The sequence below is a fragment of the Myxocyprinus asiaticus genome, chromosome 33 (assembly GCF_019703515.2).
Source record: "Myxocyprinus asiaticus isolate MX2 ecotype Aquarium Trade chromosome 33, UBuf_Myxa_2, whole genome shotgun sequence".
In the NCBI taxonomy this organism is placed as follows: Eukaryota; Metazoa; Chordata; class Actinopteri; order Cypriniformes; family Catostomidae; genus Myxocyprinus; species Myxocyprinus asiaticus.
This window is the reverse complement of record NC_059376.1, coordinates 26,220,546-26,245,201: the sequence shown is the minus strand read 5'-3', so window position 1 is coordinate 26,245,201 and position 24,656 is coordinate 26,220,546. Positions and strand designations below refer to the sequence as shown.

At 37.3% G+C, this 24,656-nt stretch overlaps 2 protein-coding genes across 10 annotated transcripts in view; one reads left to right on the top strand and one right to left on the bottom strand.

The window, feature by feature from the left end:
• The first annotated feature begins 1 nt into the window (after position 1).
• On the top strand, positions 2–10,273 carry LOC127424040 (deoxyribonuclease gamma-like). 8 transcript variants are annotated; one of them, XM_051668830.1, is made up of 10 exons: positions 2–1,309; positions 1,456–1,544; positions 1,633–1,719; positions 2,440–2,558; positions 2,684–2,796; positions 2,884–3,041; positions 3,207–3,303; positions 3,389–5,866; positions 8,736–8,805; positions 8,956–9,014. In XM_051668830.1, the coding sequence occupies exons 1-8, from the start codon at positions 1,166–1,168 to the stop codon at positions 3,467–3,469; spliced, it is 888 nt and encodes a 295-aa protein (XP_051524790.1). In that variant the 5' UTR covers positions 2–1,165; the 3' UTR covers positions 3,470–5,866; positions 8,736–8,805; positions 8,956–9,014. The 8 variants fall into 8 exon arrangements, with proteins under 8 accessions (XP_051524790.1, XP_051524789.1, XP_051524788.1 ...); XM_051668829.1 differs by having other exon boundaries at positions 8,730–8,805; XM_051668828.1 differs by lacking the exons at positions 8,736–8,805; positions 8,956–9,014 and adding an exon at positions 6,090–7,450 and having other exon boundaries at positions 2–847; positions 1,154–1,309.
• Positions 10,274–10,389: 116 nt separating this feature from the next.
• Positions 10,390–24,656, bottom strand: part of LOC127424041 (potassium voltage-gated channel subfamily KQT member 2-like) — a 32,424-nt gene continuing 18,157 nt past the window's right edge. The window contains exons 12-16 of one of the 2 annotated variants that reach the window (XM_051668831.1): positions 20,496–20,595; positions 19,391–19,522; positions 13,899–13,949; positions 12,909–13,026; positions 10,390–12,356 (exon numbers count right to left, since the gene is read on the bottom strand). In XM_051668831.1, coding sequence (XP_051524791.1) covers positions 11,637–12,356; positions 12,909–13,026; positions 13,899–13,949; positions 19,391–19,522; positions 20,496–20,595 — 1,121 coding nt within the window. In that variant the 3' untranslated portion in view covers positions 10,390–11,636. The remainder of the gene's footprint in view (positions 12,357–12,908; positions 13,027–13,898; positions 13,950–19,390; positions 19,523–20,495; positions 20,596–24,656) is intronic. The other variant, XM_051668832.1, reaches the window with a different exon arrangement.

Sequence of the window (24,656 nt, the reverse complement as noted above, 5' to 3'; positions counted from 1 at the left end):
TGTGGCCATAAATGGCTGGTACCATTAATAACTTAAAGAAAAGCACAAATTAAGGTTAAAAAAAGGTTAGTTTACTCAAAAAATAAAATAAAAATCCTGTTACTCTTTACTCACCCTCATGTAATTCTACATGCATATTATATCTTTCTATTATTAATAAAGATGTTTGGTAGAATGTAAGAGACTAACAGCCTCAGTTGCCATTCACTTGTATTACATGGAAAACAGATGCGTGGTTACTGAGGCACTAATCAGCAACTGAGGCACTATTCTGCTAACCATTTATTTTTGTATTCCACGGAAGAAAGGCATATGGGTTTGGAACAACATCAGGGTGATTAAATGATGACAGAATTGTTATTTTTGAACAATACCTTTATATACATTTCATACAACTGCATTTACATCCTTATGGTTAAAAACAAACACAATAGTAGCTCAAAAGCTCAAGACCTGTGTACATCTGAAATATGAATTTTGATATTTGTACTAAACGCATCCTATTCAAGAATTTACTTAATGATTTCAAAAGTATTTCCAGATAGGTACATAAAAGTCTTTCAGTTAGCACTCACTGAGGGTAAAGGGACAATATTGTCCTGCCGATTGGCTGACAAAAACACATTGTCATGACAGGTCACTCTCTTTAGCATTCCAGACTGACCTACACTTTAATGGAGCACTGACACAGCTGATTTTAAAAAGAAGAACATTTTAACATGCTGCCCCTCCCCTTAACACTGTTTTGCATAATGGTTTCCTGTGTAAAGATAACCAGAGATCATTCTGTGAAGTGCAACATTGACTCCAACTCCATAACGATCATAATTGTAAGCTGCCACACAGGGTAAGTCATTTTATGTCCTCACAGAAATGACATTTATTATGCAGATTTAAAATGATTAAGATAAACATTTTGATGGTTGAATGACAACCTACAATGATACAAAACTGGAAGTGCAATGCCACAGTTTGACACTGCTGTAGGCCAGTTTTTATGTCATTTAGCAATTGACAGTGCAAGAAAATCAAAACCAGACCTAACTATTCAGGAAGATACCAGGAAACTATTCTATTACCTAATATAAGTCCTAATATAAATGTCCAGAAATTTACATTCAGTTGTGTTTAATAAAACTCCATGTATTTCTAGAAACTCTGAAAAATGAGGCCGCCTTTTCTGCTGATTTGTTTTGTTGGATTATGTTTTTGGACTACTGTAATTTCCCTGAAGATCTGTGCCTTCAACATCCAGAGTTATGGGGAGGCAAAAGCCCACAACAGGAAGGTTATGGAGATTTTGATCAAGGTACAAACATTAATTGACAATAAGAATACTCAAGAAAGATTAAATATTGCCCATCCAGATGTAGCAAGAATGTCCCACTCTCTAAAAATGTACTACACTCTTCCTAAATGGAACTACTGCTTGGATTTGAAACTTTTTTTTTCTAGATAATTTCACGCTGTGATCTGAGTTTGATTCAGGAGGTTCGAGATTCTAGAGGTGAAGCCATATCTGCACTGTTGATGAACCTGAATAGGTACTGTACAGTACATTAAAAACTGTTTTGTATTTATGAATCCATGTACAATTCCAAGACAATGTTCTTATTGTCATTTCAATTCCAGGTTTGACACGTCTCACATTTACACCCATTTAGAGAGTAAAAGAATGGGGAAGAAAACATATAAAGAGCAGTATGTGTACATTTACAGGTAAGGAAGTGTCCAGTGAAAATGTATTGAAGACCACAAATGTTAACATGAAGCAATCTGTAACTGATTTTATTTTTTTTATTTTTCTCAACATACTGAATACAGCTAACACTGGGACTGTAAACAATTTGTAGGGAGTTTGATAAGAAGTTTGACATTTTATAAAAAATAAATAAATTAAAAAAAAGGAAAAAGAACATTTAAGGAATAATTCACCCCAAAATTAAAATTCTGTCATCATGTACTCACCATCATGTCATTCCAAAACCATGAGTCCTTTCTTCAATGGAACACAAAAGGAGATGTTCAGCAGAATAGTCACATGCTCTTTTCCATACTATGAAAGTGGATGGGGAGAAGGGGCTGTCAAGCTCCAGAAAGGACAAAAAAATCACCATACAGCATCATAAAAGGAACCCATACAACTTGTGCGCTATATTCCAAGTCTTCTGAAGGCATATGATAGAAATGTTTGAGGAAAAGACTGATATTAAGTTATTCACTGATGTACCCTGAAAATCTTGCTTGACATCTGTGGTCACCATTCACTTTCATTGTTTGGAAAAGAGCAGCTTGGACATTCTGCTATACGTAACTCCCTTTGTGTTCACTGAAGAAAGAAATTACTATGTGATTCCAACATGAGGGTAAGTAAATTTATACAGAATTTTCATTTTTTGCTGAATTACCCATTTCAATTTCTGTGTGCTGTGTTCACAGAAAAGATATGCTACAGGTGCAAGAGCAATACCAGCATCCAGAGTTGAATGAGACAGCAGCAGAAGCAGTAGTGTTCTCCAGAGAACCTTTCATCATATGGATCCGTTCACCCACAACATGTATGACTTGTGCTTCTCAAAATCATGAAACATTCTATGAAGCATTTCTTTTATCAGCACATTATTACAAAATAATTATTTCAGGTACCTTCTTATTGAATTTGATTGGTCATATCTTCTTACAGCGGTGAAGAACTTTGTCCTCATTGGTCAACACACCTGCCCTAAGAATGCAATGAAAGAAATGGAGGCACTCTACGAGGTCTTCCAAACAGTCAGGAAAAAATGGAGAACTGAGGTAAAAAAAAAACACCTTCATTAAGATCTATAGATTGATCTAATATTCTGGAAAGTATAATAACACTCTATTACCATTCTTATCTAGAATGTGATGTTTCTGGGTGATCTGAATGCAGCTTGCAACTATGTTACCAATAAAGGACTTAAAAATGTGCGTCTCAGGAGTGACCCGAAGTTCCACTGGTTGATTAGAGATAATCAGGACACTACAGTCCGTGACAAAACACACTGCGCCTATGACAGGTCCACCATCAACTCACAACTGTCAAGTTATCTCCCTAACCAACCTAGCACATACTAACCTTATGCACAGTAGCATTCTGACTCCAAACTAGTAACTAGTTTCACCACAATGATATGCCAATTTATGTCCAATCTTAGTCCAATCTCTCTGAAACTCTCCTTTAGGATTATTATTCATGGCAAAGAACTAATTTCTGGGATAGTTCCGGAATCAGCTCAGCCATTCAACTTCAAACAAGAGTTCAGTCTATCTGAAGAAGAGGTACTGCAAAACTTATTGACTTAATAAGTATTAATCATCTTTCAAAATCTGTTTCAATTTTTTTTGTTTGTTTTTATTTGCACAGGCTCTGGAAGTTAGTGACCACTATCCCGTAGAGGTTGATTTAAAACCAAACCATCGCTACCTCCTGCGTCATGAACTCTGAAACAATGAAAATCTGAGAACTGCTTTATAATGAAAATGATTAAGGCAGTACCTGATGTGCTAATTTACTGGTACTCATACTATACTTTGGTACTGTACTACATACTATGGCACCAGCATCTGATGCCATGCAGAACTTTCACTGTGAAAATGTCATGCTGCTACAGAAATGAAAGGTGCACTTAGTAATTTTGCTAATAGCTAAACTTTTAAACAGAAAGACACAGTAATAGTAGAATAGTGTTTTTGAAAAATGTGTTTAAAATGATGTACACTCACTTGGTGAGGACTCTAGTAGAGACTATTTAGACTACAAGACGAAGCACTTGTATTAAAATGAATGGGAAAAATTGGAACACTCAATATGGTGGATGTAGAAAAGAAAGTCAGGTAAAAGAGTCAACTCGAGAATGCTCATGCACATGAGCTGGACCAGCCTGAAAAATCAAATTTTTTAGCATGATCAGAGCTAAAAAGAAAAAAAAAGCACAATTTATGAGACCATTGTTTTAGATTTAACTGCTAATTTGAAATATGTTATTTAATCGTAATTAATCTTGATCAGCTGTTTTTGGATATTTCGGTCTTTCCCCACTCAAGTAGATAGGAGCTCTGCTTTTATGCCGTATATATTCATATATAATAGCTGCCCGGGATCTCACATATTTGGACGCTTTCACTCACTAAGTAAATTAATCATACCTGACTGTGAATCGGATTTTTACAATGATATCAATATCTGAAAAATGAAAGCCTAAGCAATAGTTCTGTCAGGAAGACTCGTAGTAAGCATTACGTCATTCATTCAATTTAAGCATCTCATCCAATCATAACCCTGCCTATGCTTAATAAGCTCCACAAATCTGTCCTTCATCACTTCATTATCCCGCAATGGTTTTCTCCCTCCACCACCCCAACATCACCAGTTTAGGCCCCGTCCTGGTGTAAGGGGTAAGCTCCTCTCCCCTGCCATCATCGTCTTCTGGCAGGATCTGGTGGTTTGAGTGAGAATTAGAGTCGTCCAAAGGAAACTATTCTCTCACTTAATTAGCATTAATTATGATATTCTCTGAGTCTGTCTGGAAAATCTTATTTTTCTGCGTGATGCTGCATCTACACCGCTAGGTGTCAGAGCAACAAAAACAGTCATTTTATCTGAAATTTTTGCTGTAGGCATCTCTTACCCAATACACTGTTAAACATAAATATTACTTAAAACAGTCAAAGATGTATTTTGATTATGATGCAGTTTAGCTCAGCTATAGTATCCTGTATTTGATGTTGATAGTGGATATAATAGATGATTGATTCTATATAAACACACTGTCCTCAATTTCTCAGACTCACTGTATTTGAACATTGTATCACTACTAAAAATACTGGTACAGGACTTGTGAGTAGGGCTGGGCGATAAAACCATCTTGATAATTATTGAAAAAAATCCTCAAAATCAATGATAAACTTTTGAGTAATTTTCGATATTTACTGTACAAAAAAAAAATATTGTGATGATGTTTTGGGCCATATCGCCCCACCCTAGTGGTTTGGTGAGTATCAGTACTCATACTCTGCCATAAAAAATTATAATAATAACAATAAAATATGAACCAGTGTTAAAATCCACAGATTAAATGTTCTGTCACTCTTTTTGGCCATATTGATCTTTTAATAACTTCTTTAACAAGCCGTCAATCCCTTACACGGTCTTGACTAAGAGGAATATTAGAAGCTGTCCTCTTGATTCTTTTACTCTCTATAACATCAATAAACAATTCACACCATAAATCAAATTACACAAACAGACAGCACTACAATCATTGACAAAAACAAAACCTCCTCAAAATGGAAGCCAACTATCTTGATCATGTTAAAAACATGCATTTTACATCAGATGAGGTGTCTGTATGGAAAGACATAGCAGCTTTTGAATAAAGCTTGTGTAACTTGTGAGGAGGATGCTTTAATTTAGAGTTGACATGATGTGGTTGCGTGTTTCTAAAACCACAACCTAGAAATGGCAAGCAAGGCTGCTCTTCTGCAGCAGTAACATGCACACATGCACAATTATTTTTAAGAAATAATTAATCATGTAAATACAGGTGAGCTTTTGACATTTATATTTAATAACATTTTCCATTGCGTTCATCTCGTTTTAAGTTTGTTTGGTACAGTATTTGCTCAGTCTGTGTTTCTGTTCATGTTCATATTTTCAGGAAGCAGTTATGACACAAAGCGGCAAGCATCACAAACTCTCGTTCTGTCAGTGGGGGAACATATGTCTGTCATATCTGTGTTTGTTTGATTTTGTTCTTCATAAGGTGAAATTATTTCAAAGTCTGATTTGTTATAAACAAGATGGAACAAAACACTGCTGATTTTTTGAAGGACGCATTCCCAGGTAAGATCAATTCTTTCTTATTGCTATTATTATTATTCAAATTTGTAACCAAGTGTGCAGATCATGGTGCTCACTTAAAAACCTACAGTATGTATGACATGTTTATCATTAAACAATGAACTTGTTCTAATGTTCAGAAATAGGTTTGAACTTTTAACTCTATAACACTAGTGACTTCCTCTATTTGCATACTGTTTTTTTTTTTATTATTATATAAAAACAGAGACAGACTTTGAGCACGTACACTTTGATGATGACTTTAAAACAACACACAGTGATGATATGCCTCAGAGACAGACAGCCATGGTGGACAACCACAATCACAGAGACACCAGTGAACCTTTGACTATGTCTGCTCAACAAATGCTAATAAGGAAGAGGAAAATAAATAACTGTTCTGAGAACAGTGAGGACTGTTTATTAGATGAACAAAGCATGAAGACGGCATCTATGGTCTATGAATCATGGGATGATAACAATTCAATTGAAAATAAGACACAAGTTCAACACCAGCAACTGAACGTATGTGAGGAAGAAAGTACAGAGAGTGAATCTGAGATGCATGCAGAGACATCAGACCTCCATCAGATGGAAAACGAACAAGATCAGGCAGAGGATGTCAGTTTACTTGAATTGATTCCTACAAAAGGAACTCGCCATGATCTGGGTGCAGAATATCACATGGTAATGGAGAAAACAACATCACATCTATTGTCCTGCCAGATGCTGGATAAACTTAAAAACAGAGTGGATCCCGAACATGTTTTTCAGCATGCAACGAATGACAATAAATTTAGTGCCATAGAGTCAGAATTGCACGATTGCCCAAAAGTCTCAACAGAGGATGAATCTGAGGATGAGATAAAAGAATTTACAGAAGATGATCATGAGAGAGTAGAGAAGGGTTTAGCAGATTACTCCTCTGATCTGTCTGAAAGTGAAAATGAGGGCAACAGTGAAAGTCATGAGGGTGGTATACCAACCGATATAAGCAAGCGGAGTGAGAAGCAGGTGGTACACTGTTTCCATGAGATAGAGAACCTAGCCACAACTTCAGCTCATGATGATATTCAAAAGGAAAGCAGTATGGATCCCCAAGATATGGCCACTCTCAAGAATGAAGAGCTGGACGTTGAGGCAATTTCTGGTAAATATGATGCAGAGAATGATTACGAGCATGTTTGTGTAAATTATCAACTTTTCAATGACAGTTTAGAAACAGAAAAAGATAACAGGAGGGTTTCAGACTTTGGAGAAAGCTCTGATTTTGGAAATGTTCAATCCATTGCCAAAATGGAAACATACAGTGAAAAATACATAAATGAGCAGCCTGACTATGATAGCGATATCAGCAGCCATGGTGACTACAACAAAAGCCAAGGGGAAGAGGGTGATCCTATTTCTCATATACGCAAAGAGGTAAAGAATATAGATCTCCCTGAACGAAAGCATTCCTTCACAAAGGACTTTACTAGAGACTGGAAAAGCATTGAGTGCGACGAAGTGGATATAGAAGACACAGATCATCGGAGTCCTGGTATATGTGATTGTCAGTAGGTTTGTCAGGCATTACTACATCTTCTGGAGCTGAAATGGAAGACTCCAGGTTGGAAGATTGTTGGACAAACTCTTCAGAAAATCCAAACCGTAGTAGTGTGAGTGTACTGAATCCTTCAGAGTCCATTTCAGTCAAACTGAACAACAAAGAACACAACAGTGAGCCATTAGAAGTTTTGGACATTGGAGAAAATATCAACACTTTACTACCTGAGATGTTTTGGTCCTTGATGGCTGAGGACAATCTAAAGCTTGATGAATATGACTGGGACATTAAGGGAGAAAAGGTTATATGTGATGGAGAAGATGATTTTTTGGAAGAGCTAGAAAATGATGGGTCGGAAACTGAGAGGGACTGTGAGAAGGAAAAAGCAAGAATTGAAGCATTTAACAGATACTATGGGTCTGTTGAAGGAGAGATAAATGAGGGTAGGTGCTTGTTTGTGAACCATCAAGTTCTCAATCTCAATTTTATTGGGAATAATTTGAACAACTTAATGATGGTAAAATTCTCTCCCAACAACAACAGGTAGGAGCCACAAAGTTAAGTTTTGTTTTGATCCAGAATCTTGTCAATATGGGGAGGACAGTGATGGGTAAGATGGATTTTATTCCGCTTGAAGAAACTTCAAAAGTTAAGTTTTTTTTCTTCAAGAAATACTTTAGTGCCTAACATGCAACCCCATCAATCTATTTTTGTGTTTGATATTGCCTCTCAGCAGTGAAGAGGAAGTGAGTTGTGTAAGTGAGTTGCATTCTGCACAGTCTAGTTCAGTCAGACCAGAGCAAAGCAGCAATGAACACAACCATGAACCTTTAGAAGTTTCAGACATTGGAGAAAATATCGGTAGCCTAGAACCAAAGACAGTTTGGTCCTCATCATTACTGATGGATGAGGACAACCTGAAGCTTGAAAAATATGGCGATGACATTAAAGGAGATGACTTCCATACAATTAATACGACTAAGGAGATCTGTGGTGAAAAGGAAAAGCTCCTGGAGGAGCTGAAGAATGTTGTTCAGGAAACAGAGATGGACTGGGAGAAGGAACAGGCCAGAATTGAAGCATTTAAAAGATACTACGAAGATCCTGTTGGAGGGGAACAAAATAAGTGTAAGTTCAGTTGTGAATATTATGTTCCTGTTGCTCAACTGCTATCATGGTGCTAGTGTCACTAAGCTTATAGCTTTGATTCCCAGGGATGAAGCAAACTGACAAAATGTATACCTTGAATGCACTGCAAGCCGCTTTGGAAAAAACATTTACCCAATCAATAAATATAAATGTAAAATTCTCTCCCAACAGCAACAGTCAGGAGCCACAAAGTTACATTAAGCTTGGATCAAGAATCTTCTCAATTTGAGGAGGATTATGATGATAGGTAAGATGGATTTCATTGAGCTTAAAGAAACTGCAAACCAAATACTACAGATACTTACTGAAGTTTTGGACTGTAATGTTTGAGAACCACTGCCATACTTCACTATCTCACATGCAAATCTGTAAAATTATTTTTGATTTTGGCCCACAGTAGTGAACAGGAATCAAATACAGAAGACGAAATAACTTTCAATAATTGGAAGACTGAGGTAAAAGCATCAGATCATTCAGCAGAGGACAAACTATCAAAGAGTCATTCTGTCATGATCTTATTTCCCTTCATGTGTTACAGGACCAAAGTGAATCTGATGAACCAAAAGAGAGACGTTCATGCAGGCTAAAGGTCTTGCCAAAGAGATTACAAAAGCCAGGCCAGAATCTGAAGGAACAACATAAGAGCAATAGGGTAAATAATATTGTGCGAGTCTTGGAAAAAGCATTTGCATTAGAATAGGTTTTCCCCAGAACCTAATTTAAATACTAGCTATGGTAGACAACATGCTAGTACACATTAGTTGCACAAAACAAAATACATGTATTATATAAACAGTTGGTTTTAAAAGTCCACAATTGAAAATTGCTCCTATTTTGCATTTTTTTCTAATTTAGTATATTTTCCCCCTTTCAAATTGTATTATCAGCATAATGATTTGAATTAACATTAACACTTTAACATTATGAGCTCAAACATGTCCGCCGCAGCTCTGATATGAAGGCCATTTAAATTAGACTGTTTTGCACACCGGTCTATTACTGTAGAAACACGATGGCACATAACAACAAAATGAACCATGACTGTTCGTTTACATGTCTCAGATGCTTTACATGCAAGCAGGCAATTTTTGGCATCCTCAAGAAAAAAACTGGCCAAACAGGAACATTTATTGGCCGATGCGATAATTAAAAAAGTCAGAATATCGGCCTCTGTGATATATATCGGTCGACCACTAGGAGAGATAATGTATGTACTGATGGGAAAAATCAACTGCCTGCTCTAATTAATCGGTAAAACCGATATATTGGCCTACTTCTGCAAAAGGGTTAACATGGTCAGTGACACAAATTTGCTTATTTTAATGGTGACCTAGAAATAGTGCAGAATCTAAAATATTTCTGATTAATTTCACGTGTCTTTGTTTAAATTTTTAAAAATCCTAATAAAAATGTATTTTCACCCCAGATATTGCTATTACCCAAGTACAATGTACTGTGTAATAAGCTTCATTTGAATCATCATTATGCAATCCTTAAAGGGATTTTTAATCAGGCCAGACAATCAAAACAAATATTTTAATCTCAAACTTCTTGATCTCTCTATAGTGTCTTGTCCTGCTGAAATCAGCATTAGCAGTGAGTCTGGTGACAGTGGTGGGAGTTCTGTCTTACTGGTGGGCCACAGACAGCCTGGAATGGATCTACTGAATTTACATTGATCTTGGCTGTTCAACATGATTCAAAACAAATAAATAGAAGTCAAGCCTCTCCATGTATGATAAAGAAATATTTGTACAAGACCAAGTTATGTTTGAAGAGCATGCATGTAAATTACTCAGCAAAAGCTAATGAACCAGACAAACCAGTAGACTCAGATAGAACCAACTTTATTGCCTTACAGGATGCTACTTAATATTGTAATATTTGCTTTGAAATGCTTTGAAAAATGTTTAATGTCTTATAACATTGTCATCCCTAATTACTTATGACCATTTAAGATAAATGGATTAGCGCATAACTTTTAAGTTGGAAAAGTTATATATTTTGCAAATGTACGTATGTGGTATCTTGCCTTTACAGGACACCTACATAGCTTGAAAAGTAAAACAGACATTAATAAAACATAAAACAAATTAAAATGTATCTTATATGGGAGCAACATATTCCCACTTTACTGTCTGTCTCCAAGAAAGCAATCTGACTGCAGTTAAAGGGACATATTCTTTCAATGCTATTCCTTTCTAATTGGAATGTCATCTTTTTAGGTTTTTATCAGCAAGCTATATTCCATAAACATGCCATGCAGCATAAAATATATCATGTGCACATTTGCAATTCTAGAAAATTAAAACAGATTGCACACAATAGCATGAATATTTCTCCTTTGACCATCACCAGGTACTTCTGCAAATATTAATGCATTTCTTCTTAAATTATGTCTTTATTAGAAAGTGCTTTGACTTCCAGTGTAGCTATAAAAATGTATTCCTCTCCCTTTCTACAGATAAGAAATATAAGTATAATATACCTGTAAGGCATGCGCAGCTACAAAGTGCTTTCTTTCATCTTTTTCTTTGGCTGAAATAATTTTCTCCAAAAGAGCCTTTTAAAGTTCCCATTAAATACTTTCAATAAACACATGCCCAGATTAACGACTCATTTTCATTAGTCTCATAATGCTTTTCAGAAAAAGAAACTATCAAATAAATATCTCATAAAGCAAAATTACAATCATACAGTAGTTAGGTAAAGTGCGTTTGAAATAGCTGTGGTGCCCTCACAAACTAAAGAGACGCTCCTTGTTTGATTTTTAGTTAAGATCCATGCCATTAATGGAATACACACAATATTTTCCTTTTGTAAGTGCAAACATCCTCATACTTGTCTGCCATGTTATTAATAAGGGTCTCTAAGTTTGTGGTCTTTCTTTAAATCGCAACATTTATGATTCACTCTCTCTCTCTGCCAATGCTGCAATTGTGTTTGTGCAGTCAGTAGTCACACCCAAGATAGGAATTTCGTTATCTATGTTCAGACTGCAAAGGACTCATTTCGACAGCATTCCTCCAATGATTTTAAATGGTCCACACAAAAACAAAGCTCCTACAAAGCTCCAGACTACTTTGGACCAGGCCAGACCCTGTCACCAAAAGCCCCCTCCCCAGTAAAAGACAGAGGGGACAGTGCTCCAGGTGTATACAGGTCAGAGTCTGTATCTGACTCTCCTTCAGCTAGGTACGGCCTGAGATGGGTGCACAGCGCTCCCCCTCCACCGCCACCAAACAGCCCCAGACTCACAGGAGGCACATAATCCTCTTCCCTGGCCTGAGAAATGCTGAAACCACTAAAAGAACGCTCTAGTTCTTCATGGTCCACTGAGGGAATGGAGAGGGATGTGTCACTTTCGATGGCCGCCTGCTGCCTCGGTCTCCTGGGCCTACGTGAGCGGCTGTTGTCCGTGCCCTCGTGGAAAGGTGGAGGTGGGATGCGGTACAGCGAGGGGTCATCAGTGCCTATCGGTGACACTCCTCGGCTGTTGTTCCAGAGAGGCACGTTAAGAGGAAGTTCCTCCTGCTGGTGCCATGAGGTAGAGGGTTGACACTGGCTGACACTCGGGGTCCTATTTGGGCCGGGTTTGACAGGAGACACGCTATTATTATTATTCTCCTCCTCTTTGTCATTCGGTGCTTTCTCACTCTTGTCGTCTGGGCTGTGGTAGGGAGGTGCAGGGTAAGAGATTTTAAATCCCAGAAGGGCTTCAGTCTCAGAACGTGGAATGCCCATATGTGTGGTGTACACACTGACCAAAAAGTTGAGTTTAAGGTCCATTGCCCCCACCTGAACAAAAGAGAGACAACACCTGTTTCTAGATGTTTCAAAGTAACTTCTGCAACTGCCAAACCATTTATTTTAGTTTGAATGTGTTTGGTTTTCAACAGAGATGGAAAACTCGAGTTGCACTTCAGTTGCAATAAAATTGACTTGAGTCTTGTCTTGAGTTTGATTTGCATTCCAAGAACAACACCATTTTTACATCTACAAGGAGAAATATTTTCTCAGAATATCACAAAATTGTTTAGATATAAGGGAATCTCTTGTGCACTGAGACTTGGCTTAGTCTTTTGACAAAAGACTAAGACTTGATCTAGATGTGGCCATGAAAGACTTGAGAATTGACAGAGTCATGACAAAAGACTCTGCTCTTTTAAACCAATTAAGTTGTAAGTTGCTTTGACTGAAATCATCTGCTAAATGAAAAAATGTAAACGTAAAATACTACTAACAACATATAGAATTATGTTGCCTCTGCACATGTGGTTACAAACATGAAGTTTATTCCTTGTAATCGTTTTCCATTGTGTCCATTTTTGGGCAAACCAAGCGCTTTACCTGTTTTTCCATCTTGTTCAGACGTCCCATCATACTGGGGTCTTCAGCCATCTCTGCATCACTCTTAAGTTTGTCCTTCTCTCCTGCCATGGCTCCTTTTCCCACAATTTGATCCACTCTAGTGATCCAATAAAACATCACTTCGACACACAGTCAATACACCCTCATCCACACTGAGATTCAGTGGTTTATGGAGTGGAATTTGAGCATGCACATGTAAAAATGGGACAAAACAATAGAAACAACAGGGGAAAATGCTGCTACAGATCAGCTGTGGCTTGGATTTGTTGGAAGTGATACAGTATATGTGATACTCCATGCTGCATGCAATACTGCAAGCTTGTTAATCAGCATGCATTAATAAGGGAGTTGGATCCCAGTGTGTTTAACAAGCTCTTGTTGGAAAGATGACTCTTTCTAAAATGAATGCTCAAGGTGCCACAGTGAAAACCCGTGTGTGTGTGTTTCTCTGCACAGAATTACTGATAGACACACCAATGGCAAAGAATTTGATTCCCATAATGAATAATGTGGGGAAATTTATGAAAATTGATTTAAAATGTCACCTGGTTCCATGCCTTATGATGCTTTGTGTTTCACAGACTCTACATTTTGACTATTATGTCTTTTGAAACCCTGGAACTGCATGCACAATTGCATAAGTCCCCCGGTAAACAGGCTGCACGGTCACACCACTGTGTGTAGTATTATTGTACAGCACATTTATTACAACTTTTAATTACTTATTACTGATTTAAGTTATTTTTTATTACTGATTTTTATATAAATTTCTAATAAATCTGGCTAATAAACAATCATAACAAATTCCTTTAAGTTTCCTTTCTTTAAATTTGAATTCACTTATGTTAATTGCCATACAATAGCTAGTGTGATAAATTGCATCACAATAGTATGTGTGTAGTACATTGAATGCTGTTCAATAATAGACCCATTCAGCCTGGGAAGGCCACTGGTGAATAAGTTACGTACTTCTTGTGACGAGGGGTCGAGGGGGGAGGGGGACCCACAATCAAATCTATCCTGGCAAAGTACACAGAGAGAACATGGATACCAAGCATCATCAAGCCACACATGGAAACCAATCCCTATACACCAGCAAGGACTGTTGACAAATATATGTAAGAATATATTCCATACAAGTCTGTTCTAACCCACTTCTATGAACAGTATTTTATGCTTACATGTATGATAGAAATGGTTTTTGCTGTTGGAATATATTGGCATATGTGTGGATGTAATTTCACAACATATATGGTACTTATTTGAGAGGAAATAGTGAATGTGAATTCAAATAATACATTTCAAATGTGACATAGAAAACAAAACCACTGAGAATGTGATTTTGCTCTGTCATAAAGTGAGAACGATAGGTGTTAGCACAGTAAACAAGCAGTGTTAAAGTGTCTTACCATGTCTTTATTTAGTGTTGGGGAGTTTTCACTCTTTACTATTTCAATGGGAGTAACTAAAGTAGCAACGCTACTTACAACTGAGTTCACAAGTTTTCATCCCCCTTGCAGAATCTGCAAGAAGTTTATTATTTTAAAAAAGATCATAAAAATTGCATTTTGTTTTTTTTAGTTAGTGTGTCCCTGATGAAGCTTTTTAACATTACAGATATTCCACACAAAATAATAACTGAATTTATACAAATGATTCGGTTCAAAAGTTTACATCGCTTTGGTTCTTAATATGGTGTGTTACTTCCTCGATGATCAATGACTGTTTGTGTCTTTTGTGAAAGTTGTGCATAAGTCCCTGCTTTGTACTGAGCAGTGAAGCTGCCCACTGTACTTAGAAAATCTGCACATTCTTTGGTTTCCAGCATCTTCTGCACATTTGAGTTCCCAACAGTGGGTGTATGTTGTTGAGATCCAGCTTTTTGACAGAACTATTACAAATGGTGCAAACATTCATAGCTGCTAAAAAGGCAACATACTACATTAAGGTGCACTCTGTAATTTTTTGAATGTGTCATCTTGGAATTACACTGGCCCTTTGGGGCCTGGATGCAGCACAACAATTTTCAGTTACAGATGCCATTGTAGAAATTCACTATTTACAGTTATCCATGATTATTTAATCCATATGTAAAAATGTCCAATAACATGGCAGTTACAAAGATTAAGAAAATAAAATTAGTCTGGTCATATGATCCTAACGTGGCAGCCCCCATGAGAAGACCCTCGCCATGTAGAATAAAACAGCTTTTATACTGTAAGGTTACTGATATGACTGGATTCTTAATCTCTTGTCAGTGCTCACGATTTTATACTAATGTTTCAAAATTACTATTAATTTCTTTGGGAGAAAAACTTTTTTTAATGAGGAAAAATTACTGGGTGCACCTTTAAGAACCAGTGGGACCAGAATCAGCTTTATTGCCAAGTATGCTTACACACACAAGGAATTTGTCATGGTGACAGAAGCTTCCAGTGCAAATGCAACCGTATATACATACATACAAACATATATATTTAAACATGTATACATATAGTGACATAAAAAAATAAATAAAAATAAGATATAACAGATGAAAAAAGAGAAATATACAATAGAGCAATAATTGTATATACAGTTATGTGCAGGTGATGTAATGTACTGAAGAGGTAGGGTATGTTAAAGAATATAAATTAAATATGGATATAAGTAGGAATGGATGGACTGAAAATTGCACATGGTTGTATTGACAAAAGGAAAGTATTTTGGGGCAGTTTTAACTGTTCATGAGGTGGATGGCCTGAGGGAAAAATTGTTCCTGTGCCTGGCTGTTCTGGTGCGCAGTGCTCTGTAGCGCCGGCCAGAGGGCAACAGTTCGAAAAGAAAGTGTGCTGGGTGAATGGGGTCAAGAGTGATTTTACCAGCCCTTTTCATCACTCTGGATGTGTACAGTTCTAGTAGGGTGGGTAGGGGAGCACCAATAATCCTCTCAGCAGTCCAAACTATCCTTTGAAAGTCTGACTTGGTAGCTGAACCAAACCGGACAGTTATAGAAGTGCAAAGGACAGACTCAATGACTGCTGAGTAGAACTGTATCAGCAGCACCTGTGGCAGGTTGAACTTCCTCAACTGGCGAAGGAAGTACAACCTCTACTGTGCCTTTTTCAAAATTTAGTCTATGTGGGTCTCCCACTTCAGGTCCTGTGAGACCACTGCTGCCACAGTGCTGTTCTGAATGGTGAGAGGAGTTAATGTTGGTGTGCTCCTCCACTGTCATCTCCACTGTTTCAACCAATCTCAACACTGGTATAAAATCTCCACTGTTTTAAGCATGTTCAGCTCTAGGTTGTTTTGACTACACCAGACGGCCAGCTGTTCAACTTCCCTTCTGTATGCAGACTCATCGGCATCTTGGATGAGGCCAATGACTGTAGGGTTGTCTGCAAACTTCAGGAGCTTAACAAAGTGGTCCTTGGCAGTGCATTCATTTGTGTACAGGGAGATGAGTAGTGGGGAGAGTACACATCCTGGGGGGCACCAGTGCTGATTGTACATGTGCTGGAGGTGAATTTCCCCATTCTCACTAGCTGCTGCCTATCTGTCAGAAAGCTGGTGATCCACTGAGAGATAGAGGCAGGAACAGAGAGTTGGGTTAATTTAGTCCATAGTAAAGTGGGGTTAATGGCGTTAAAAGCCGAACTGTAGTCAACAAATAGTATTCTTGCATAAGTCTTGGGTTTCTTTGCGACGGGGATGACTGTGGCGCATTTGAAGCAGCAGGGAACTTCACACTGCTCCCGTGATCTGTTAAAGATCTGTGTGAAGATGGGGACCAGCTGGTCAGTACAGGATTTTAGACAAGTTGGTGAAATGCCATATGGGCCCTGTGCTTTTCTTCTCTTCTTTTTCCAAAATACCCGGCACACATGCTCTTCACAGATCTTAAGTGTAGGTAGAGTAGCAGGAGAGGAGGGGTTTGCAGGAGGTGTAAATGTTTGTGTGCCGTGAAGGTCAGAGTGGGTGTGGGGTGTGAAACTGGGCTTTTTAAATCTACAGTAAATCACATTTAGGTCGTCAGCCAATTGTTAATTCCCTACAGTGTTGAGGGATGGTGTCTTGTAGTTGGTAAATTCTTTCAGGCCTCTCCACACTGATGCAGGGTCGTTAGCTGAAAACTGGTTTTTCAAATTTTCAGAATAGCTTCTTTTAGCCACTCTGATCACCTTTGTCAGTCTGTTTTTGGCCTGATTATACAAGATTTTATTCCCACTTTTGTAAGCATCCTCTCTGGCCTGACGAAGCTGCCTGAGTTTTGCTGTAAACCATGGTTTGTCATTGTAGTGTGTTAAATAAGTCCTAGTAGGAAAGCACATATCCTCACAGAAACCGATATATGATGTCACAATATCTTTGAGCTCGTCCAGGTCTGTGGCTGCAGCCTCAAAAACACTCCAATCAGTGCAGTCAAAGCAGGCTTGTAGTTCCAGCTCTGCAACATTGGTCTATATCTTTACAATCCTTACTATAGGTTTAGCTGATTTTAGTTTCTGCCTGTAGATCGGAAGAAGATGAACCAGACAGTGATCAGAGTTCCAAAGCTGCTTGAGGGACAGAGTGATATGCATCCTTTATTGTTGTGTAGCAGTGATCCAGTATATTTCTGTCTCTGGTGGTGCATGTAATGTGCTGTCTGTGTTTGGGCAGTTCCTTGTTAAAATCACAAGAATAATAAGTGAGTCCGGGTATTGTTGTTCCGTGTCTGTGATCTGATCAGCCAGCTGATGCAGTGCTGCGCTCACACACGCGTGTGGAGGAATATAAACACTCACCAGGATAAATGAAGAAAACTCCCGTGGCAAGTAGAAAGGCTTACAGTTTTTGAAGTGCATCTCTAAATTAGGACAGTACATCTTCATTGTTGTTACATCTGTACACCAACATTCGTTAATGTAAAAACACATTCCACCGCCTCTCGTTTTCCCCATTAACTCTGCGGTGCAATCCACTCTGAACAGCTGGAAGCCCGGTATGATGTAATGCGCTGTCCGGAATAGTTTCACTCCGATTTCCGTGAAGCACAATGCAGCAGAATTTGCAAAGTCCTCATTTTTGCAGGTGAGGAGAAGTAATTCGTCTGTTTTGTTAGGAAGAGAGAGGAGATTCGCTAAATAGATGCTTGGCAGCGTGGTTCGAAAGCCGCGCTGTCGGAGCTTGACCAGCACGCTGGCTCCCAAGTCTTTTAGCGCGCTTGTATAGCAACGCTGCTCCTCTGACTTAAATGTTCAGCAAAACATCTGAATAATCAAAAACTGGTAAAAGATTGTCTGGCGTGTGCTGCCAAATATTCAGCAGCTCGTCTCTGGTAAACTGATATGAAATAAATTACTAAACACAGGACAAACAAACAAAAACAGCAAAAGAACTGGAGAGCTCCATACCGAGGCGGTCGTCCGTGGCGCCATGACAACAATAAATGCTGTAAACTTTTGAACAAGATAATTTGTGTAGATTATTATTTTGTCTTGTGTGATACCGTATATGTAAATATTTGTTATGTAGCTTCTGAAGGGCAGTACTAAATTATAAAAAATTATTATCTTTTATTTGTAGAAATTCTGAAAGGGCTTTGTAAACGAATGAGAAAAAAGTTGGATGCAAAAGTATGCACTCAACTGTCACTACAATTAACTTAACTACATTTAGTAAGCGTGAAAGTAGTTCAGCAGCTTACATAATGGTGAAGCTTTTCCTGTAACGAGCCACTTTTTCCAAATAGTAGTAGACAGATCGCTCTCATATGTAGCGTTGGAAAGTCTGATCCATTTAGTGAAATATTCATTCAAAGAGTTCATGTAAATTAACCAGTTCAAAATGAAACTATTTACCAGTTCGAGTCTCTGCGCAAAGTCCCTGACCATTAAAGTATCTGCACAAATTCCATGTCCAGTTTAAGTCTTTCTGATAGCGAAATATTTTGTGAAACACTGCTGTTCATCACTACGTTTTCGACTTTATTCTAGTTTTTTAGTTGTATTTTTAGTGTAAATTTATCTGCTCAATTTTATGCCATCACCCTAAGCATGACTCATTCATTGATTCAAAAACTCTCATTGTTTTTAAGCCAGATAAATACTGCTCTAGCTGAATTATGATATATATCTGATAGTTACATATTTTTAAAGATATTGCCCATTAAATAGCTTCAATGTAGGTAGTTAGCTATTTTTTTTTATTTTTTATTATTAAGTAGCTTGCCTGTAGAAGTACAACTACTTAATGAGTAGCTTGTAGTTTGACAAGCTGCAGTTTCAAAGAAGCAATTCCCCAACACTGTTCCTATCTACCACACAGTGTACTGTCATGACCACCAGGAGGTGCAGGCCACAATTGAACTGCAGCTCTCGACAAATAGCGACTGGATACTGTTTTTCAGATCCTGTCACTGTAAACAATGGGCAGGAGTGTTGCGGTAACAGTGTTACCAAAATGGTGAAAACATGTAGTGCAGATTGAAGTCTTGCCTGGACTGCAGGTTTTTGATGCGTGAGAGCATGTCCAGATGGCCTGCTGAATACTGCTCTATCACGTCCATCACATCATAGGGCCTGAGGCTTTCCTTAAATCTCCTCTTAGACACCAGGAACCTCATAACACTGGGGGGAATATATGATGGGGGTTAAAATAATATGCTTTACATTACATTTTACTAAATACATTTTCAAAATACTTTAAACATCAAGATCAAACATTAAAGGAATGGTTAACCTAAAAATGAAAATTCTCTCATCATGCCATCCCAGATGTGTATGATTTTCCTTCTTCAGCAGAACACAATCTAAAGATTTTTAGAAGAACATTTCAGCTCTGTAGGTCCATACAATGCAAGTGAATGGTGGTCAGACCTTTGTAGCTTCAAAAGTCACATAAAGGAAACATAGAAGTAATCCATAAGACTCCAGTAGTTAAATACATACCTTCAGGAGCGATATAATAGGTGTGGGTGAGAAACGAATCAAATTTTAAGTCCTTTTTCACTCTAAAATCTGCACTTTCCCTTTTATCTCTGTGGTGCCTGTTTAGTTTCACTTTTACATATGAAAGTGACTATTAAAGTGGAGATTTAGAGTAAAAAAGGAATTAAATTTTGATCTGTTTCTCACATACACCTATTATATTGCTTCTGAAGAAATTGATTGGACACTGGTCTCATATGGATTACTATTATGTTTCCTTTATGTGATTTTCTGAGCTACAAAGGTCTGATAAACATTCACTTGGATTGTATGGACCTACAGGCTGAGTTATGTTCTGCTGAAGAAAGAAAGTCATACACATCTGGGATGGCATGAGGATGAGTAAATGATGAGTGAATTTTCATTTTTGGGTGAACTATTCCTTCAATCTGAAGACCACCTGCAGTACTGCTGCAGACTCCCTTTTGGACCGCTGTTAAAGACCCCTGTACTATGATAATACCCATAATTATGCATTCATACATCCTTTCCAAAATTCAGCTCACCAGTCTACTTCCAGTAGTTAAACTTTAACGCTAAAAGACGGTGACAATGCAGCGCATTACCTTTGAACACATCTATGTTGGTCTCTATGAAGATGAGTGCCTCTTACCAGATTGCTCTGATGGTGACCTTGAGTCCTGGAGACAGATCTGGCACAAACTCACAGTGGAAGCCCCTGTCATCCCCAATCTCCTCTGGAAGACTTGCCTCTACAACACACAAAACCACAGGCTGCTCCCAATGTAAAAACACCTAATGTTTACAGAGGAACAGCCCTTATACGAGATAAAATGAAAGATTACAGAAAAGTGCCCACTTACAAGAATGGTACACCCAAAAATAAACATTTTGTCAGTTGGTCACCCTCATGGCTTTCTTGCCTTGCGCTGTAGCTCTCAAATCTCTAACCTTTTTGGAGCTTTTCAGTATAAATAACCATCCACTTTTGTTGCATTTGGTCAGAGGAGTTTGGTCATTCTGCAAAAGTCTCCTTTTGCGTTCCATGGAAGAAAAGAAAAAAATCACACAGGTTTGGAATGACATGAGGGTGAGTAAATGATGATAGAATTCCATCATTTTTGGGAAATCTAGTTCTTTAAGGCACATGGGGTCAGACACATGTTTCCCCAAACTGACTTACCCTTTATTATTACTTTATTATTCGCTGTGAAAAGAGTGTCTGGTAAATGGCGAGTGAGGTTTGTAAAAAATTTTAACCAATTTATTCAACTCTTCAGAGGTGCTCAGAGAAAAATTAAATGAAATATGGTTGAGCATCCAAATGTTTGCATCTGTGAAACTGATAGCTCTCCTAATCTGATAATCACTTTATCAGCATTAGTGTCTGTTTTTGGCAGAGGCTTCAGGCATGCTTTAAAGTTCCATCTACCTTTGGAGCTGAAACAAAAGTGTTACTCATGCATGAAGCACTTACCAGAACCTGCTAGTTTGAGCATTTACCATGTTAGCAACGTGAGAGAAACTTTTGTGCTCCTAACAAAAACTAGCAACTTCTATATTTACTTTATATATATATATATATATATATATATATATATATATATAAGCACTTACAGTATTGGTAAGCATGTAAGGCTAAGACAAAACAGCTTAAGTATAAGTGCTACATGTGTCATCCTTATGCCATATGAATGAGGATGTGACAGCCGAAAAGAGCATATCCTATTCAAATAACATAACAAACAGCAAGTCGAAACTGCACAAGACTGATTGCAGGAAGCAAGCTGGTTTCCTTCGGAAGACACAAAATTTGTTCATGCAGGTTAGTGCAAAGTATTTGATGGACATTGTATGAGGTGTGCAAAGTGTTTAATTAAAGGAGTAGATACCCAAAAAAGGAAATTCTTTTAAATTATTTTATTACTCAACCTCATGTTGTTCCAAACCTGTATTACTTTTTCTGTGGAAAACAAAAGGTGAATTCTTGAAAAATATTCTCACCACTCTTGTTCAATATAATAAAAGTAAATAAGGATTGGGGTGCTCGAGCCCAAAATGACAAAAAAGCACCACTGAAATATCATTAAAGTGGTCCAAATGACTTTTTCAAACTATATTCCTAGTCTTCTGTGATTATAGGATAGCTTTGTGTGAGGAACTGACTGAAATTAAGTAGTTTTCTCTGATAATCTTCCCCTTCAACTGTTAACCACTGCAACCGAATCATGAGTCAAGTTGTTGAACTCAAGAACTGGATCAGTCCAATTCATGAACAAATCATTAAGACCAGTTTTGTAAACTGAATCAACTAATTAAATGAAAAGATCCAACTCATAAGAATGTTTCGCTCATAAATAAGACATCACAACTTCTATCATGAACTCGCTAAGGACAGCTGATGTCTCTACTTTTTCAGTGTAAAAAAGTTTTAGTGTAGAACTTAAATTTTAGTCTGATTCTCACATAAAGCTATCATATGGCTTCAGAAGACTTAGCATATAGTACACAAGTCATATGGATTTTTAGTAGCTTAGCAGCCCGAGTAATCATTAACTTTAATTATATGAAAAAGAGTGACCATGATATTATTCAAAAAAATTAAGTCTTGCAGATTTGGAACAACATGAGGGCACGCAAATAATGACTGAATTTTATTTTTGGGTAAACTATTCCTTTAACAATTTTATGGAACACATTTTGCCTCAGATTGAAAGTGCTTATTAATCACAGATGTCCAGGCTGAGACAAAAGAGTAACATTTGCTTTGCTCTTTCATCGTACGCCACTGTCAAATGGGTGACGATAATGCTAATATAGTTGCTGTTAAAATTATCCAAGCATCAATGAGGAAATTGCTATTTTGTGTGATGCTTCAATGAGATGAAACACTCAACCAAGCATTCGTGACAGAGAGTGTTGAATGATGAGCAGATATGTGAAGAAATGCTGCAGCTTAATAATTAGGAAGCCATTTTTAAAACATGCATAGTGTTTCTTTAGCAGACTGGTGTGGCAGTTTTTATTGGACTAGTGCTAAAGAGATGCAGCTCCAGACAACATAATTTGTCTTACTGATTAAGCCCTCAATTGCTGCCAAAATGAAAAGAGACAAAGAGAGAGAGAGAGAGAGAGAGAGAGAGAGATGGTCAAAGATGACAATGTTTTTACCATGCAATTGTACAACACATGGTGATCTTAAATTAGGCCATAATTTTACATGTGGGAAGATTTGCTCACTCTTTACTATAAATGGCCTGATGTTAGACATGCAAACTGTTTAATTTATTTTATATTACTTGTGCTGTAGTGATACTGTTACATAAATTATTTACATGGATTGACTCATAATAGTTGTGTTAGATCCGGTTCTCTAATCTGACAAAATGACAAATGAGAGTTCTGATATTTAGTATAACAGCACTGGATTGTTTTACTCTTTGTATCACTCCACTTGGGTTCATTGTGTTCCAGACCAGTGTATGTGATTGGTGCGTAGTGAAATTGTGTGATTTTTTAATTAAGAAAGAAGCAGGGTTTTTCATATACAGTATACTGTATATATAAATCAGAGCATCAGAGCATTGGAAAATGGAGGCGGGTGATTACAGAACACTTCAAGGAAGGGTAAATTCTTGTCACTTCACTCATACTCATACTTTGTTCCAGACAGCAAAACGCAATGCTTGATGCTTTGGCTTCTTTTGGAACTACTGTCATAGGCAGAAAAAAAATGGCAACACATTACAATGAGGTTCTAATCGTCAACAAGTTATTACATGGTGCTTTGGAATACTCGATTCTGATTGGTCAATGGCGCCATCTAGCGGCCTAATATTTCTGAGTAACAAACGCACATCCACATATTAGACTGCTCATCCGTGTATTGCGAGCCTTCTTTGCTACTTCTCTGAACACTGTGCAATCTCTACAAGCTCATAAAATAATTTCAACTGAAATCAATGTTTCATGTGCATTTATTTATATGGCAAGTAGTCTTTTAATGAGCTGAGCAGTCAGACAGACATCAATGACAAAATAAACACCAACAGAACTCTGACGCAAACTGGAGTGGATTTCAGCTGTTCAGCGATTTATTTCTTCTTACATAATTAAATAATTTAAAAGCATATCAATATTTTATATCCATGTTTTTATATATTTCCGCTTCGCGTCTGGGTCCTGATCACACTGTCAGGGTTTATTTTGTGATAACAACTGTCTGACTGTACATTATCCCTTACTTAATGAATTTGGAAGCATGAATTAACAATGAAGAAATCATTTATACAGCATTTATTAATCTTGGTTCAATGTTACTTTATCAATATACTTTTTTTTTTTTTTTTTTTTTGTATGTTAATCATAATGCATTTACTAATGTTAAAACACTTTAAATGTACAAAAAAGTATTAGTATAGGTAGAAATTTACTTTAACCAAGATTAATAAATGCTGTAAAATAATTCTTTATTGTTAGTTCATGTTTACTCTTGTATTAACTGATGTTAACAAATACAACCTTCTTGGACAGTGTTACAGAAAAATAAACAAATTGGCCAAATCTTGTCTGAATCATAAGTTATAAGATATTCACTTCTTGTTTATAGAAACGCTGGATTTGAGCAATATCACTTTCTGACCAGGTGATGTTTGTAAGAGAAGTGGTTGCTGCATTGGCTTACAGATTCTAATTAACCCTTCCGTGGTCTTGAGAGTCATTTTGACCCATTTTTTTAATGGTTCTAAATGGGTCCAAATGTTCCACAAGACCAAAGAAGGGTTAAATATACTTCTGAGAGAAATTGCACCAT